General features: G+C 39.7%; 2 protein-coding genes across 6 annotated transcripts in view; one reads left to right on the top strand and one right to left on the bottom strand.

Moving 5' to 3' along the window:
• pkn2a (protein kinase N2a) overlaps positions 1-2179 on the top strand; it is a 33144-nt gene extending 30965 nt beyond the window's left edge. For all 4 annotated transcript variants that reach the window (XM_063885504.1, XM_063885505.1, XM_063885503.1 and 1 more), the window contains exon 23: positions 370-2179. In XM_063885504.1, the coding sequence (XP_063741574.1) occupies positions 370-573 (204 nt within the window). In that variant the 3' untranslated portion in view covers positions 574-2179. The remainder of the gene's footprint in view (positions 1-369) is intronic.
• On the bottom strand, positions 2006-10941 carry gtf2b (general transcription factor IIB). Of its 2 annotated transcripts, none has more exons than XM_063885507.1 (7): positions 10893-10941; positions 9346-9458; positions 6922-7055; positions 5469-5615; positions 4289-4418; positions 3472-3753; positions 2006-2856 (listed from the first exon to the last, which is right to left on the bottom strand). In XM_063885507.1, exons 1-7 carry the CDS (start codon positions 10907-10909, stop codon positions 2723-2725), a joined length of 957 nt encoding a protein of 318 aa, XP_063741577.1. In that variant the 5' UTR covers positions 10910-10941; the 3' UTR covers positions 2006-2722. The 2 variants fall into 2 exon arrangements, with proteins under 2 accessions (XP_063741577.1, XP_063741578.1); XM_063885508.1 differs by lacking the exon at positions 10893-10941 and adding an exon at positions 10629-10872.
• Between the last annotated feature and the right edge of the window lie 6775 nt (positions 10942-17716).

Here is a 17716-nt window from a genome sequence, read left to right as displayed (position 1 = left end):
GACGTGACGTTATATACTATATTTTTCTAGAAAAACCCCTGGTTATTATTAGATAAAACATTTAGCTAGCTAACTATCCTACATTTCAGTAAGCTTGTATATCATTGAACTGCTAACATTAGCTATAGCCTATTATATCTATCCCTTGTTGTTACAGACCATCCTGTCTCATCGTAATCATCTCTTCAGTTATTGTACTCCCTAATAAGCAAGAGGCCCTACATCTTTCTGTACTACATACTGATATGAAAGTTTTCCTTCATTCATTCAAACTAGAGCTGTCATTTAGGACGCTAACGCTCACGATTTATCTAGAAACCTTAACCCTAACCAAACCCCCTGATGTTTGTTTTTCCGTCTTTCTGTCAGAACATGGATTGGAACGGGCTGTTAGCGAAGAAGGTGAAGCCTCCATTCGTGCCGACCATCCAGGGCACCAATGACGTCAGCAACTTCGACGATGAGTTTACCTCGGAGGCCCCCATCCTGACCCCGCCCCGGGAACCCAGAGCGCTCAACTCGGACGAGCAGAACATGTTCTCTGACTTTGATTACATCGCCGACTGGTGTTAGCTCCACCTGACCCCATAAACCACAAACACACACACTGTGAACACCAACGCAGCGAGGACTGTAGCTCACATCGTCTTTTAAAAAACGTTTCCTCGTCCAAAACGTCGAGGAGGAGCAACGAGCCTTCGGGAAAAAACTCTGTGCCATTGAGAAGAGGCTCCACGTGTTTTTTAATCCACATGAAGAACGCTTTTATTTTTTATTTTAAGAAAACAAAAGAAACTCTGTTGTCGGAGAGTGAAGGAGGAGGGATGCTTGGTCCTCCTGCGCATGTCTTCGTGTCCATTGTCTGACCACTGAGAATGTTTTTCATATGAACTCCAAGGAGACGGCAACATCACAATCACGTTATCCAGTGTCCCTGTCTTCAGTCTTTTTGGATATGTACAGATTATATTCAGTCATATATATTTTATGGTCGTGTTATTTTCCTCTTCTTTACTTGCAAAGCCCTCGCCATCATTTAAGGACGTTTATATCACTGTTGAGTTTGACATTTCTGCCGGCTGTTCAGTGGATTTAAACTGAGCAACAACACACATCCTGACTACTACTGCTGCTTCCTCACTTGAAATCAAAGGAAGAGTATTTACACTACATGTCCTTTTTCTCCAGGAACCGGGCTCTGTCCAGAACTTGTTTTTTTATTAGTTTCTTTTCAGAATTTGTTTCCATTTCTACGTATAAAAACCCACATAGTTCAGTTGAAAACAGCAGTATCAAAAGCTACTTAATTTGTAAAATAATATGTTAAATTAAAAATAAAATTAGGAATGAATTGATTAGAAAAAGCATTAGTGCAGAAGAAATAATGTAAAATATTGTTTTTGTTTCTGCTTTCTCCTAATGGCTCGATAGATATCCACCTGAACTCGGTTATAAAGATCCAACATATTTTAAAGAAATAAAATCTAATATGAATTCATATTGTTTCCTGGGAAGAGTTTAGTTGTATTTCAATCATTTTTTTTTGTTTTATTTTTCCTGAATGAAGAGCCGGTTGTTTTGATCCTGACAGCATCCTCGTTACCTCAGTCAAAGTGAAAGCACTACAGTGAGTCGCACAGTTAAAAGCTACCAAAACCAAATTCATCCTGTCCCTCTTGAAGCAGCAGATATACTCGTGAGAAAAAGAAAAAAAAACTAAATCTGACAATGAACCCAACGACAGACGAAGCACAGACCATGGAGTTGTTTTTTTGGGAACATTATGAACTGTTTGTCGACATGCCATTGAAGTGCTCCCCACAGTGGAGCCAGCTGGTGACTTATTGCATGTTCCATATAAACAGACTCATTGCAGAGGCCTGTTGATATGAATCACTACAGGGGGGGGGGGTATATTATATACATACTGTATGTACACAATTAAGCTGAAAGCACTAATTTTATCAATAGTTAATTATCTACGTTTCTTAATGATGAAAATAGATTGTACAAAGTTTTTTTTTATTCTTCGCTTGTGCATGTTGTTGCCAGAACAGAAACGTTATGGATGGTACACCAATACTCATGTCACAACTGCGCACCCTGGTGTATAAAAAGAGGAAGTTGTTTCTGCAGTCGTTGCCCATCATGATGCACAAATTAAACATTTGTAATAGTGGCTGTGCTTGTATTTGTACCTGTGACACTGAAAGCAACCTTCTGCTTTTCCTGTCTTTCTGTGGAAAGTCATTTTAAAAGTGCTTCTGAAAAGGCTGTGCAATTTTCCATTCCCTCTATAAATGACTGGAGTAGAAACAATAACAATTTTATGTAAACAAATGTTTAATTTTATTCAAACCATGAACCATGATTTCCGTGCTTTGAAAATCTTTTATTTTTTTAAATTACTTAGAACAATCCTAACTAACAAAATAGAACCAGGTCATTTTTCTACAAAAAACAAGGTTTTGTTTACAATATGAAACCAGCCTAAAATTGCAAGCATCAAATACAAGTTCCCTCCTGGACATATATGCATGATACAGTCTGCAAGCCTTTAGTTTAAGCACTGGAATGTGTCCGTTTTATTCCTGTGAGGGTGCCTCTGCAAAGGCAAGAAGTCTTCCAAATCCAACACAAATACGATTTTAAGGAAAGAATACAATCCTGTAAGTACAGCAGAGAAATGTTGTGGCTGTGGGGGAGGGGGGGCACGCGGGCTTCACAGTTGGGGCAGCTTGTCGACGGGCGTGTCGAATTTGAAGTCTGGAGGGAAGAGTTCTGCGGCGCGGGGGTAGATGAGTCGGTAGGACTGTCTGATCGTAACGTCTGCGACACCGGCAATATCCCCGATTTCTGTGGAAGCATCACACACACACACACACTGAAACCTGCTGCCCTTTATAGACAACGTTTCATGCAAACAGCCAAATGTTTTGATCCATTCGGATCTAAACTGCTAAGAGCAACATGAGGACGCTTCAGAGACATCTATGAGACCATTAAGGCCTGATGCTGACTCGGCATAACCCATTTACTTTTATTAGATTATCCACAGGTGTTAAATTAACAACTTTACCTCAAGTGACGCATTTCATTCAACTACTTTCACTTTGTGACCATATTTTATTGCAGTATCAACTCAACTACATGTATCTAGTGTCTTAGAGGCCCTATTCTGCTTTTTGAGGGGTTTCCCTTTCCTGTAGTGTGTTCTATAGATTTTAGTGCATGTAAATGGTCTGCAAAAGCTATTATCCCTGTGTTCCCTCCAGAGGGATTTCCTCTCCCACAAATCTACGCTTTCCCCCCTCATGCCTGGCCCAAATAGTCAGACTGGGTGTGAAACTGTTGGCCTACAAGGACCTATCATACCAGTATATGTGGATACATAAGTGTCATTTATTTAAATCCCTTCAGCCCGTGTCCCTGAAGCTATCACAGTCCCCCCCCCCCCCCCCCCCCGCTCACCTTTCTGGGTCTTCTTCTCGGCGGAGGCCTGGGAGGCCATGTAGATGGCTGCTGCAGCCACAGAGATGGGGCTCCTGCCGGGCACCAGGTCCAGCTCCACCGCTTTCCTGGCAATGTAGGTGGCCGCCATCTGCACCTGTTTGGGCAGACCCAGGTTGGAGCAGAAGCGGGACATGAAGTCTCCGGTGGTGATCAGGTCCACGCTGGTCTCCAGCGCCTTCAGGATGAGCTTGAAGCATCTGCCGATCTCCTTCTTGGAGATCCGGGAGACGGCGCAGATCTCTGCGGAGGGGCGGAGGAGAAGGGAAGAAACTCAATTTAGGAAAGAACAAGTTTTTTTCGGCCGATATCAATTAGCCCTTTCCTCATATGACTATACAACAAGGTGACACGATTCCATCTGTACTTTATGCACTATTAAGGGCAGAAAAGGCTTTACATGTAGGGTCCAAAAATAAGGATTTATTATGATTCCTCCCAATAATCTAAAATGTAATTTCCCTCTAAACCTGCAACACTTTAGATTGTTGATCTGTGAGAAACAGAGTGCAGAGAGATAGGCTGTAGACCCGTCTGCTTTCTCTCTATCATAAAGAGCTCGAGGTCAGGCCTGTGGTTGTAGAATGTCTCCCTCCAGACATCACAAGCCAGTTAAGATAATGCACAGACCTTGGTGAGAGCAGTCTCATGTAGGAACTATTTTATATCTACCGTATCCCTGCGCAGAAGGAAGCTTTATCTTTCTTGAAGATACTGTATGTAAACATTAATGGCGTCCTCTGAGCTAGCTGGAGAAAGTGAACCCGTCTCTCCTAACCTTTGAAGGTCCTCGGTACTCCTTCCTGCCTGCAGGCGATGTAGAGGCAGGCGGATGCGATGGCATCGTTGGCTCGGCCCTTCAGGCTCTTCTGTTCGTAGACCTGCTTAAACAGGTTGTTTGTTCTGTCCTGCAGGGCAAACACGTTGTTTACATTAGCTGCATACTCTGAAAGTTCAATCCCAGTTTACAGTTTAATAATAGGGCTTTGGTTTTGAGCTGATTGGAAGAAACCTGAGCTCCAAACCACATCAAAATAAAACAATACCAGGAGAAACAAACCTGTAGGATAAAAAGTAACTAATAAAAGCTGTTACTGTTTGGCATAAGCATTTACCCTCACACAAGTATTATTAAAAGCTGCCTTGATTCACATAACCTACAGGAGATGTTCTTTAATATTAACCCTCCAGCTAGGTTTCAGAAAGCTCAAAATCCCCATCATTCCCAAAAGTTACAACAGCAAAAGATCATCTAGAAGGCCTACAGTGTGTCAGACTGACACGATGTTCTGAAATGATGTTCACACAAAGTGGGGGAGGGATCAGAACGCCCTGGGTGTGCAGTTCTCCACCTCTCGAGACCTAAAAAAGCGCATCACCAAATCCGTTGGGCTGAATTTGTTTTTAAGAGGGGAACTGTGACAGTCCGATAAAGAGAAAAAGGGAACTGAAAACAAGCTCCGAAAGAATGAAGACTGACACAAAATAATGTTCATCTTCAAACCCACAGAGCATTTCTGAAAACAAGTTATGACCATGTAGAATCAATAGAACTTATCTTATCCTGATGTTTAACCATTACAAAAGAGTCATGATGACAGAGTGCAAACAAGGCTAACCTTTGCCTCTTCTAGTGACTCCTCCACTATATTTCATTTCAATCGAACACGTTTTATTTGAATCATTATGTTCAGTATTAAGACAATGCCACACCTTAGCCTCTTTATTCAGGAGACATTCCACCCACTCAAACTTCTGCAGTTCAGTTTTCCATTTCCAAATAATGACATGGTTACATAGGAAGCTTACAGTCCAGTTTCATTTCTCTTGCCCACACGTGCGTGGGTTCCATCTCTCTGCTGCCTCTGCTGTGTTTAGTGTGACATTTAAGTGGTGCAGCTTTTCCTATCAACTCCACCTGCTCCTGTTTCTACAGCCAGATTTATGGGTTAACTTACAATGATGTTCCTCGGCAGGTTGATGCGGTCTGCCATGGTGGTGATCTCTTTGAAGGCGTTGAGCATGGCCCGGTCCGAGCTGCTCATGGTCCGTCGGTTCTGGTACTTGGAGTTACCGAACTCATCGAAACTCGCTGCGCCAGTTCCCTGAGTGGGACACAGAGAATGTTCATCAGTTAAAACTCACAAGTTGTAGTCTTCATTCAACAGAATAGCTTTGAAGAAATGGTTGCAGGAAGTCAGGGGCAGTGGATCATGACGGATAATGACGCAGAGGGTTCTGAATCACTGTGTGGACTCACTAATGGAATCTGATAACATGTCCATTGATTTAAAAAAGCTTTTAGTCAGCTGGCTCAGGCTTGCCCTCAACCAGCCCTTAGTCATGCCGCCACAGCTCTATAGTGAGTTGTATTCAAACAGACAGAGCTTTGAGAGCGCTGTCAGGGTGGTCGGGTCATTTTAAACGCAACACAGAAAACAGTTCCTGTAGGTGTATTATAAACCATGTGGCTCCTCCTGCAGATCAGTAACCATGATAAAAGTAGGGGATGAGACATGGTGGCTTGGACTGTGACAATATACAACAAATCATCAGAATGCCTAAGCCAAGGGTGTCTAAACTACGGCCCGGGGGCCAATAGCTGCCTGTGGTCCATTTTGAATCATCCCTCAGCAAATTCTAAAAGTGTAATGGAAGATGGTCCACACAAGCGTGTGCTTTTCTTATGATTTTGCTAACTTATAACTTAAATTATGAGGCAATATATCTCACCTCTAGCTAGTGGCACAGACCTCCGTATGGTTTTCCGTATGCGGCCCTCAGGGGAAAAAGGGTGGACACCTCTGGTCGAGGCTAGCGAAAATGTTTTTTTTATAGTATAGCAAAAGTAGCTTTCACACATTGACTGTGCCTCTCAGAGGGAGCTGCTCTGAATATCTGAGTGCTCAATATTTGTTCCAGTTTGTGCACGACTCTCGGAGTGACTAATTGCAAATGCTCCCTTGGACTGTTTGGGGACCTTCACCCTTCAGCATCTGGGGTATAATCCCTGGAGTCTTCTCACACCTGGCTCTGTGCCAGTATTACAGGTAATGTCTGGATGAATCGTTGCCATGGTGCTCCCTGATGCCCATGTTATTACTACTGGGCCGCTCCTGGAAGGTTTTTGACACCCTCCTAGATGCTTCCTTTGTATAAACCTTCACAGTATCATTTGTGTCACATGGGCTGTCTACGGCTTAATTTGATCACATTCATTAATCCATACACACCATCTGTTGCACAGAGGGTGGTGTATGATCCCCCCTGAGACATGTTTGATTTGTGTTATCAGGCTATTTTAAAAAATGATTAGATCTGGTTTCAAAGGAAGAGAAATTACAGTTCTTAAACTCGTCTGATGCTTTGAGCTGCCGGTACCAACATCCTGACAAACGAAGGACTCCTCACCTTGCTGATCATGGTGGTGAGGTCTCCCCCGTTCAGCAGGGGGTTCTGAGCGTCTCCCACTCTGGATGGATCTTTGAGAGCTTTCTCATTGGAGAACGTTCTCCACTCTGAGCCTACGTCTATCACACGGTCACCTGAGGAGAGACGGTTTGGGCAATTTAAAGCAATGAACATACATAAGGAATTAAAGCACAGATAAACCATTCTATCTTACTTGAATATACAAGTAATAAGGTTTCTGATGGGGGCCCCAATTTATCATGTTTGTGTTGTCATCTTAACGTCACCTTGTGGAATAATACATTTTGAAAGGCTGTGATATTTCACTCATTTCATTTAAAAAACAGTTTTTAAATGAAAAAGACAGAATGAGTAGAGACCTGCACACCCAAACAAACCCCAGCTTTTGTATTGGTGCCTTCTGTGTTCACTTCTGAGTATTATTGTTCAAAAGGAAGGGAAAAACTCCTTTTATGTGTTTACCTCAACAGGTTATTTGTTTGTTTCTGATGCAGTGCCAGCCGTTTTAATCTTTGGAATTAACGGCATTGTTTTTGATCCAAGCACCAACACAAGAGGTCAAAAAACATCCACCTGAATGGTGCTTTCCATCCTGGGGCCCAACAACATGTCCCCTTTGGATTGACACATGCTGCCTTGTTTTTCTAATAATATCCTCAATGACAACATATTCTGATATATAAACATTTGCTTGAAGGTCTCTTCAGACCAAACTAGACGATCTACATCCAGACAAAAGTCAATACAATTTCAACACAACACAGGGCATGTTTTAGTTTTTTAGGTCAGCTTTGTGTTCATGGCTGCAGCTAATGTTCCTAAACAGATGTATTTTTCTTCCATCATTGATAGAAACACATGAGGTGTAATGCAACAACAAACACTGAGGTGCCATCATCAGAAACGACGGTCTGTAGATTTGGTTAAAGGTCTTGTGAATACAGTATACACACAAAGTAAACGCACTCCCAGCATCCCTCTTATCAGGCTGTATGACATCCCTCTGGAGTAATTAAAAAAGATGGTGCAATAATCAGCAAAATTCCCTCATGCAATTCTGTAGAGACTGAAGTACTGTCCTAACCGTTCCGTACTGACTGTAATCAGCGCATCACATGCCAACAAGTGTTATTCTGAATCTAGCTTAAACTCCCTTGCCTTTTGTATTTCTCGTGTTCTCATCACTGTATGTTATGAGACAGAAATGCATAATCAAATCATCTGAACCAATGCCTGATCATTCAATTGCGTTAAGTCGGAGATGTACGAACGATCAAACGTGTGACAGAGGCCTGGCATATTGCTATTTATCCTGCCTGGTATTGCCACTGCAGGATTACATTTCTGATAGTTTAATCCTCTTAGCTTTACCATTTATAAGTATTTCTAACACATCGAGGCAAAGCGACAGTCCAGTCCAGAGAGTGGCTCTGGACTGGACCCCCCCGTCATGGGGCTTGTTAGAGGAGGACTGTTTCCTATAGATGTGTCTTACAGCCTGCATCACATGTTCACAGGCTATTTATTGAAGTACAATGTGCACATTTTTACTTACATTTCCTATGTTTATTTAAGGATTTTATGTTTCTCATTGGACCTTTTACTTGTTATGTTTAACTTATTGCACATTTTTACTTTAACTTCTATTTTTATATAAATATTTGCATTTTACTTTTTTATTTATTTCATTCTAAAATGGATCAAAAGTCATCCTGTGATAAATAAAGTATTCTAATTCAGATTTTTGCTTCATTAGCTTTACATCCGTGCCTGTATGCACCTTGACAATACATAACGAGTGCCTAAAACACTAGATTAGACTGGAATTGCAAAAAAAGCTTTGTTAAAACGTTTCACTAATGCTTATTTGCCGTTTGATTTGTGTTTATTTATGCTAATTCATTTTAACCAGGATAACAATTTACAGGCGTTGTTGTAAGCACATTTAAATCCTACATTTACTAAAGCTACAGCTGACTATACGCGTAAGAAATAAGATCACATTAGAGTGACTTACGAAGGACGTTCGAGGACTTCTTAAACGGAGGACATTCCTTCCCTTATCTATTCTTATTCTGTTCTGTGCATTTGTTGACAAGTTCCTTAAGAGACATATTTATTATGGCTAGATACTCCAGGTGTAGATGCATGCTTGGGAAACTATGTCCTGATAGAGCCTGTAAATGCAGCTGATGCAGAACTATTTTAAATGTATTGGCATCAAAACTATCTCAAGTTCAGGAAGAAGTGTCCTGAGAAACATTTGTGTGAGATTATCACAAAGGTAAGAGTTTAACCGAGTGACGTATAGTAAGAGAAAGAAGCACAGGAAGGATGTGATACAACACCAAAAGCTCTTTGATTCATAAGCAAAGTGCAGATGTCAGTGGTGTAAATACTGACCTACTACAAGGCCACATTCAGGGCAAATCATGTCCCCTGCTCTGTAGTCCTCCACCAGTATGGCTTCAGGGTGGTTGGGACACTGAACTCTGGGAAGGGCGAGGGCATCTCCGCTACAAATGCAGAACAACAAACGGTTAAGGGATCAAACAGCTCAAAAGACCAAAAAAGATAGGAAAGGGAGGAAATTGAACAGACAACGGTTGGGGTAAAGACAGAGAGAGGTCAGGACGCAAAACACACTTTACTGCTTCAAAGTTTGGTAACAAAAGGCAGATCCAAACTGCACATCAGGACATGTTTTTTCCTATCTTAATACAGAAGGGAAAAAATATCTTACTATATCATTTTACATAGTATAAACATGTCATTTCACCCTATTTTTTCTGGCAGACAAAGGAAAATAATGTAAACAGTATGAATCCATGATTAATTGTGTCAACAGCACAACGTCAACATCCAACAACCTAAGGGAAAAGAATAATAGCAGAACAGAAGCATCATTTTATTTGGAATTATTGAATTACATATTAAACAATGATATCCTTCATTTTATAGTATTAAATGTTAAAACGTTAAAATACCCATTACTTTTCAGCTCTAAGGCCCTCATCCAAAATGCCTTAGTAATAAATATGATCAAAATCCTCACATTAAAAAAAGTATATCTATATAATATTTGTTATTATTTTTGCCAAAGTAGTTGAGGATTAATGATCCACCACTGTTTGTATCGCTCGATTCAGTTATAATCGAGCCATAATAACATTTGGTTGTGTACATGTAGACTCCTGGACTGCATCCAGGAAACAAAACGTCACGATGATGTGGCGAAAGCAAAACAGATTTTGCATGGGCATTAAATCAGAACATCTCAATACTATTCTGCATTTAGTCTTTATTATTTAGATTTAGATACACGTGAGACGCACATTCCTCCGACAGTGGTTGTAACAAAACACCACAAGGCAGTTAAAAGAAGTCAACAGTTATAATTACTTCACGTTTACTGGACAAACTACCGCAAGAGCTGGAGAACTAGATACGCTGCCGACTAATGTTGCTTAAAAGCTGAATGTAGACAAAGTGTACAGAACAAAGGCATATGTGTTTACAGTTTGCTAGCAGTGACCGCTAGTGTCTATGGGAATGCAAGTTCAATACATATGCGTTTCAGCTTGAAACTACACAAGGTATTGTTGTTGACCGTAAAGGCGGAGAAAACAGCTCTACGATAACAAGTGACGTAAGGTTAAAAGGATTAAAGCCATTTAGCAAAATACCTGTGAGAGAAGGGCACAGCGATGAGAAACGGAGACACAGAAAGTGACTTCTGGCTACATCTACCCAGCTAGCTAGCTAGTAAACGTTAGCCGTTACCTAGCACAATACATCGTACAAACAACGGTACGAATAAGGACGTAATGATTTCGTACTAGCAGTAGCGTCTCTCGTCATGTCTAAGTAGATTTCCTACGCAAAGTACATTGTTAGAGAAACACACTAAGAATAGAGAGTTGTTATATTTGGTTAAAGTCGGTACGCACCGGCTTGTCGACGCCATGTCACTCTCGAATTCGCGTCCGTGTCTAACAACTGAATACGCCAACTCTATTTATAACTTTTTCTGATCACGTGTCCGTTGGAGTACGGAGAGCCTTTAGGCTCAAACTAGTCAAATTAACGTCCCGATTGTAAAACATTGTTTTGTTGACAAGAAGAGTGTCAAAATCATTTAAACCTAACAATTTAAATACCTATGATTATACAATCACGTTTAACAATTGGTAAAAGTATAATATATTTGTATAATGATTAATGTTAATACAACGTTATTCATTATTCATTTATTGTTTGAGACTTGACATATATTAAAATATTTTTAATTGTATTTTTAACTGAAAACGTATTTGGAAAAATTATTAAAGCTGACCTACTGAGATATGCTGGATTAGAACTAAATAATAGGAGATGAACCAAATGTACACTTTTTTATTTTCCATATAAACCTTTATGTTTGTGTATCTTTGATCGCCTGTGTGAATGAGGTAGAATGTTTTAACATAGCATGGACATGCCAAACAAACAAATAATTACCAATCAAACCAGCAAAGGTATAAAGTAACAGAGAAAAACGCATAACCACAGTTTGCTAAGCAATAACAACAACATAATTTCTTTCAAATTCTTTAACAAAGTTATATAAATGGGCAATTTAAAGATCTGTAATGCAACAATAAATCCCACACTGTAAAACACAAGTCATCCTAAGCTCGACAGATGAAACACAGGGCTGCTGTGACTCTGCTGTCTGACAGTGGCAGCCTGTGTCTCTGTACCAATCTGTGACTGCCCTCTGCATCAGTCATCCAAGCCTGTGAAGTACCAGCAAGTGCCACAAAGACTCACTTGACTTCAGTGTTTTTGGAAACATAATGACCAATCTACATCTGTCTATACATGATTTAAATAATATCAATCATATAAACATTAATTACCCAGTAGTATAGGCTACTCTTGTTTCTCTTATGCCAATTTTTTACTAAACTTCTTTGGATACTGGATTAAAGTATGAACTGTTGTGATGCATATCATTACCTCATCAGTATCAGTGAAGAATGGCAGTGTGCGTCAAGACAACAGCAGGTGGAGCCAGATAAATAAGAGTGTGTCAGGTTGCCCTGGTTCAGCAGTGACACACAGGATGATGGTTACAGTGATTCGTTTTCATGCAAGAATCATTCTTCATATGTCTCTCAGGGGGAAACATATGAGGATTCTTACATTTGAGATCTAGTTTATTTAAATAGTCAAATTAAACTTAGCCTAACACAGAGTATAGACACATTTGGCTGTGTAGGCATAATCTGACCCGTTAAAACCAGCATCTTGCAAGTGTACACAGCTCGTGCTGATGTGGATCTTTGAGTACAGAATGAGCAGTGATTAAATGTAATTAAGTACATTACTGCAGTGTACTTAAGCATAGATCAAAGTACTTGTTCTTTACTTGAATCAGCTGAAAAATATATTAGCTACTTAATGGGCCGTTATACTTCTACTTGTGCTATTTACGCCATTTATTTTGTCTGACAGCTGAGGTTACTTTTTAGATGACCCTCACTGTCGAGCGAAAAATAGCTTCAGATGTGTTTACTTAAATGTGAATGTGGGTGAAAAATTAGACGATGAAGTAGGGCTAATTCAAAATGAAAATGTAACATATGGAATTATATTGTGATAAATTCATATAATGATATCAAGCTACAAATTGCTTGAAAAGATGCCATGTCGTCATAAAGATATGAAATGATCTGTATCTCAATACAACTTTTTGGCTATATCCAACAACAAAAGGGTGAATTGCTTCTTTATGTGACATGTATATAAAAATATGCGGAAAATGCCTCTTCACAAAGCTGGAAATGGGGCTTTCTTTGTGAAACTCAATAACTTTACGTGGTTCTCACAGCAATGCAATAAAAATCACTATATATGAAGACCTTATATAATAAGATGCATTGCTGTCGATTAAACTGTCTAACAGTAGATAAAACAGTTGAAATATGTACAACCTTAAACATTTACTAACTCAACATACACGTGAATGCAGAAGTAGTTTTAATCCAGAAACATCAAATACATAGTAACACACTGACAGGGAACATTTTACTCCACAATGAATGCTATTACTTTAATACTTTAAGCACAACAGTGCACATACTTACGTAAGGTTTCTATTGCAGGACTTTTAATTGTTTTCGGGGTATATCTACTGCAGTAATAGTCATTTAGAAACAATGTTTGAGAAAATGTGTGCACTACAAGCTACTTTCAGTTTGTCTCTTATTTACTTCAGTGTTGCAACTGATTCTTGTCTGAAAAGTGTCCCTGAAAGTATTCACGTGTATTTTTCACACATCTTTAATGCATGTTTTCTGAAACTGATGATGTGGAACCTCTCCCGGACTGAGCGTGACTGTGGAAAATAAAAGTTGCATCTGCAGTTACAGGTCACAGCGAGACAGACATATCAAAGGCAATCCAAACAAAACAAAACGAGAGCATGCAGAGGCCTGCTATCCAAGCAGAATAGAAGTAGCACATGTTCTCAGTCTCTGTATTTGTCTTTGTCTTGAACACACATAAACACACACTCTGTACTCAGCAGCTGTTTATTGATTTTCCAACAGCAGCATCATATCACTCCACATCGTCGCTCTTCATTACTCTTACTGTATTTCAAGTAACAACAAAGGATCCACACGGAAGAACAGCCAGTGTGCCCAGGTCTGGAGTAATTTGACACATACACAGCGACACATATACACACAAACTCAGTGTTTACAGTAAATAAAGGACCACAGAAACAGGTTTGTTTGGGTTTGTTCTTGGTTTGCATCTTTGGTATGAATTTGAATTTTACTGTGTATTTTTTGCTACCTCAGGTGTGTTTATCCGGTGTTAAACCACCAGCTAATGTTGGTGAATGTGACACTACCCTCTGTCCTCTTTACAAATCAGAGAGGGAGGTCCACACTGAATTATTTATACCTCAATGGGCCAATTTTTAACGCACTGAGCTGGTTGCCAGGGGCATCTGGGGTCCCCAGCTGTTGGCCCTGTTTCCCCCACAGACAGGAAACCCCATACTGTCCAACCACTGTTCCCACACTGCCACTTAGTGTGACAACAAACCAGAGCATTAAATCTTTATACCGGGTCCCTTCCCCCCTCACCACACTGACCATATGTCCTGCCACAGTCAGGTAAACTAGGTTAGGAAACAGAATCAGTGTTGATAACAATGGTTATTATTATGGCTGCTACCTCTTGGTCCTGTAACAACAGTGTGGTAAAATAACACCTTGCAATTGAAATGTTTTACTATTTACTAGTGTTATTTGGCTGATACTTCATTACTTGTATGTGTTTCACTTAATTGTATAATGATGCCAATTATTTCTTCTTAATTGTATTTGTTTGATTAATTTGAGTAATGTGTGCTTGCCTCTTAATTTATGGAGGCCCTATTCTGCTCATTTTCAGGTTCATATTTGTATTTTGTGTCTCTACTGGGACATGTCTCCATGCTTTAATGTTCAGAAAGTTCTTTATTTTTCTCATACTGCCTGTGCTGCAGCACCTCTTTTCCCCCTCTGTCTGAAACCAGAGCCCAGTCTGCTCTGATTCGTTAACTGGCCGGCACTGTTGTGGTTGATCAAGAGCTTAGAGATGTCCCGCCCCTTAGCCTATCATGTAAAATATGTGTTGAAGAGCTAGCCAATAGAAGCGCAAGTGTTACATAGTGATGTCATTATGGTACAGAAGTAAACAAAGGATTCCAATGGAGGCGTTTCAGGCAGGGGGGGAGTGTGTGGGAGAGAAATCCCTCTGAATTGAACACAGGGATTTTAGCCTTTGCAGACCATTTACATGCACAGAAATCTATAAAGCACACTACAGGAAAGAGAGAACCCCAAAAAGCATAATAGAGTCCCATAATATGTTATTCTACCCCTCTATTCTGTATTTTTATGCACCTTTGCAGTAATATTGCACGTTTCCCGCTGCAGGGCGAATACAATTTGTCTTATAGTAGACCAACTGAGGTCATTGCATAAATGAATATCAGCATTTATAATATAAAAAACTAGGGTTTAACTTCTGTTATTGTAAAAACCTAATAAAGAAGAGACAAATGAGAAAGAATTCATAAATTAATTCAATGACATTCAACCTGAATGAACCTAAAAAAGCGATTTGCTTGTCTGGAATCAGTCTTTGTCTTTTATGAAAGGAGTTAACATGACATGGACCCAAAGCAAGTATTTGCCCTTTTTAGGTACATCTCATATTTGAATAATAAAGGCTAAAGATATCCCTTTCAATGACTTAAGATATATGCGAGCAGAGTGGGCTCTTCTTTTCTTATCTCTTGTCCTGCTTAGGCAGCACAAAATACTTTTTGTTTTCAAGGTTTGATATGTTTGCTGACTGATGGCTCCTTTAAGGCCTGGCGCTGTGCTGATGGGACTTTTAAATCATTAATGTTAATGTTACACTGCAGAGATAATGCAGCCTTTTTGTTTAGCCTGTGCTATTTTATTGATTGCGTGTGTATTTTTTTGTCCATTGTTAATTTTCTGGAATAATGAATTTGATGTTTTGTCGATAACATCTCAGAAAATGGTGGAAAACTTCAAGCAAGATATGAATATTTCTCAAAAATATTCCATTTCGTGGCATAGAGGAATAAACAAAGCAGACAATACTCACATTAAAAAAGATGGAATTCAGATACAGCTGCAGAAAAAAATGAAGAGACCACTCCACATGTTTGTTTAATCTTTATCTCTACATGTATGGCAGCCATTCCAGTGTCTGTTGAATTCCAACACAGAGAAATGTTGTCAGTAGTTTATAGAATACCATTTTTTTTTTAAATGTTTAACTCAAAGACATAACTATAAATAATAAAACCAGAGAAACTGATCATGCTGCAGCGTTTTTTCTTAATTTTTTTACGAGGCTGTATATGTTTTAAATTTACTTAAACTGATTAATTGATCGTCAAAATATTTGCAGACTAATTTAAAAGTCAATCTATTTTTGTAGTTCCAATAAAAAACATGACAAATATTGGATTTAGCAACAAGTTATGAAAGGTTTCACTGTAACTGCCTTTGTTTGGGATTCATTAGGGAAGCCAGTATAAACTCAGCAGTGCAGACTGCCTCACTCAAGTCTGAACAAACATTATTGCGAAAACATCTCCATAGGACAGAACACTGACAATGATCAGTGTGATCATTCTGCATGTGTTCATGTGTGTTCACACACCACCTCCACATCTGATCTTGCAACCCTGGCAGACTGTTGCACTACACGCCCAACTGGCTGCTTTTCTTTCTTTCTTTTTTTCTCTCTTCCTCTCAAAGTACAGGAGTAGCGTGAGCGAGAACAGTGTACCAGCAGCCAGCAGCCCAGGACCGGTTGAAACCTGTATAGGGTTGCAACTGAGGAGACATTTCCTCCACCCAGTGCATCATCAACCGAATCCAGAAAGAGCTGGATATGATGCATGACTTCAGCACTCAGGGTCCTATTGACTGCTGAGTTTGTCAATACCCATAATATAGATAGCAATATAGATAGATAGATAGACAGACAGACAGACAGACAGACAGACAGACAGACAGACAGACAGACAGACAGACAGACAGACAGACAGACAGACAGACAGACAGACAGACAGACAGACACACACACACACACACACACACACACACACACACACACACACACACACACACACACACATACATACATACATACATACATATATACATACATAGACAATGTTGCCTTATGGTAATAACATGTTAAATGGTAATTACTGTTTAGTATAACAGTAACAAAACAAGACATACTGTCCAACACGTGGCACGTGCACAAAAGGCACATGTCAGAAGTCTTAATTAGTCAGCTAAGTTCTTTCAACACCACGATGCATTTGTGGTGTCTCCTGCTACTCTGAAACAAAGAGGGGGAAGCAGGTGCTGCGTTCAAGTCACGTTGGAAAGTCAGTAAATAAAAGAGCATGGCATTCAGTTGTGAGGCTATGACTAGTAAGCTATGTTGTTATAGCAATCACTTGATACAAACCTTACTTATATTATTAAAGGTATTATAATTGTTACACTTGCTTTAACACTTTGTACAAAAGTAAATATAACCCCATTGACCCCGACCGTATGTAGCCCAAGCATGATTCAGTGACATAGCAAAGATCCTTATGCAAACCTTGGGGCAAAGAATTACCGTATTCACACCTATATCAGGGTTCTTTGGTTTTTTCCCTCAAGCGTCTACTTTCTGCTAGTGATGAAATAAAGGATAGTGGCTATATTTACCACTTTAAAAACAAATGTTTATGCAAAAGTCAAAAAACAATTGCTCGTATATAGAATTGGGAAAAATGATAATGTTTAGGTATTTCCTTCGCCCGAGATGTGCTAACGTTAATGTAAACTTACAAATACAAGGTAGAAATGACTAGCACCATTATAAAAGTAATTGAAACGTATAAAAGTGATGCAGCTCAGCAAAATAACACCAGTAAATAGTAAATCAATGTATTACAAGGTGTTATTTTAAAACAGTCTCTGTTACGGTATGTTTTTTTAAAGTAGCACCTAGAGATAACAAACGTTATCCGTAATGTGTTGTTTTATTTTCAGGCCACCCGTGGACTGTTTAACTTTCTCCCACATGCCCTGAACGCAGCTTCAGATAAGCTCCAGCAGGCGGTGTCTTCGGGAAGTTGCCGCGATGTCATCCTCCAATGAGAAGCGCGCATAACACCCAC

The sequence above is a fragment of the Eleginops maclovinus genome, chromosome 6 (genome assembly GCF_036324505.1).
Source record: "Eleginops maclovinus isolate JMC-PN-2008 ecotype Puerto Natales chromosome 6, JC_Emac_rtc_rv5, whole genome shotgun sequence".
Classification (NCBI taxonomy): Eukaryota; Metazoa; Chordata; class Actinopteri; order Perciformes; family Eleginopidae; genus Eleginops; species Eleginops maclovinus.
Note: the sequence above shows the minus strand (reverse complement) of the source record. Positions and strands in the feature narration are given on the sequence as shown.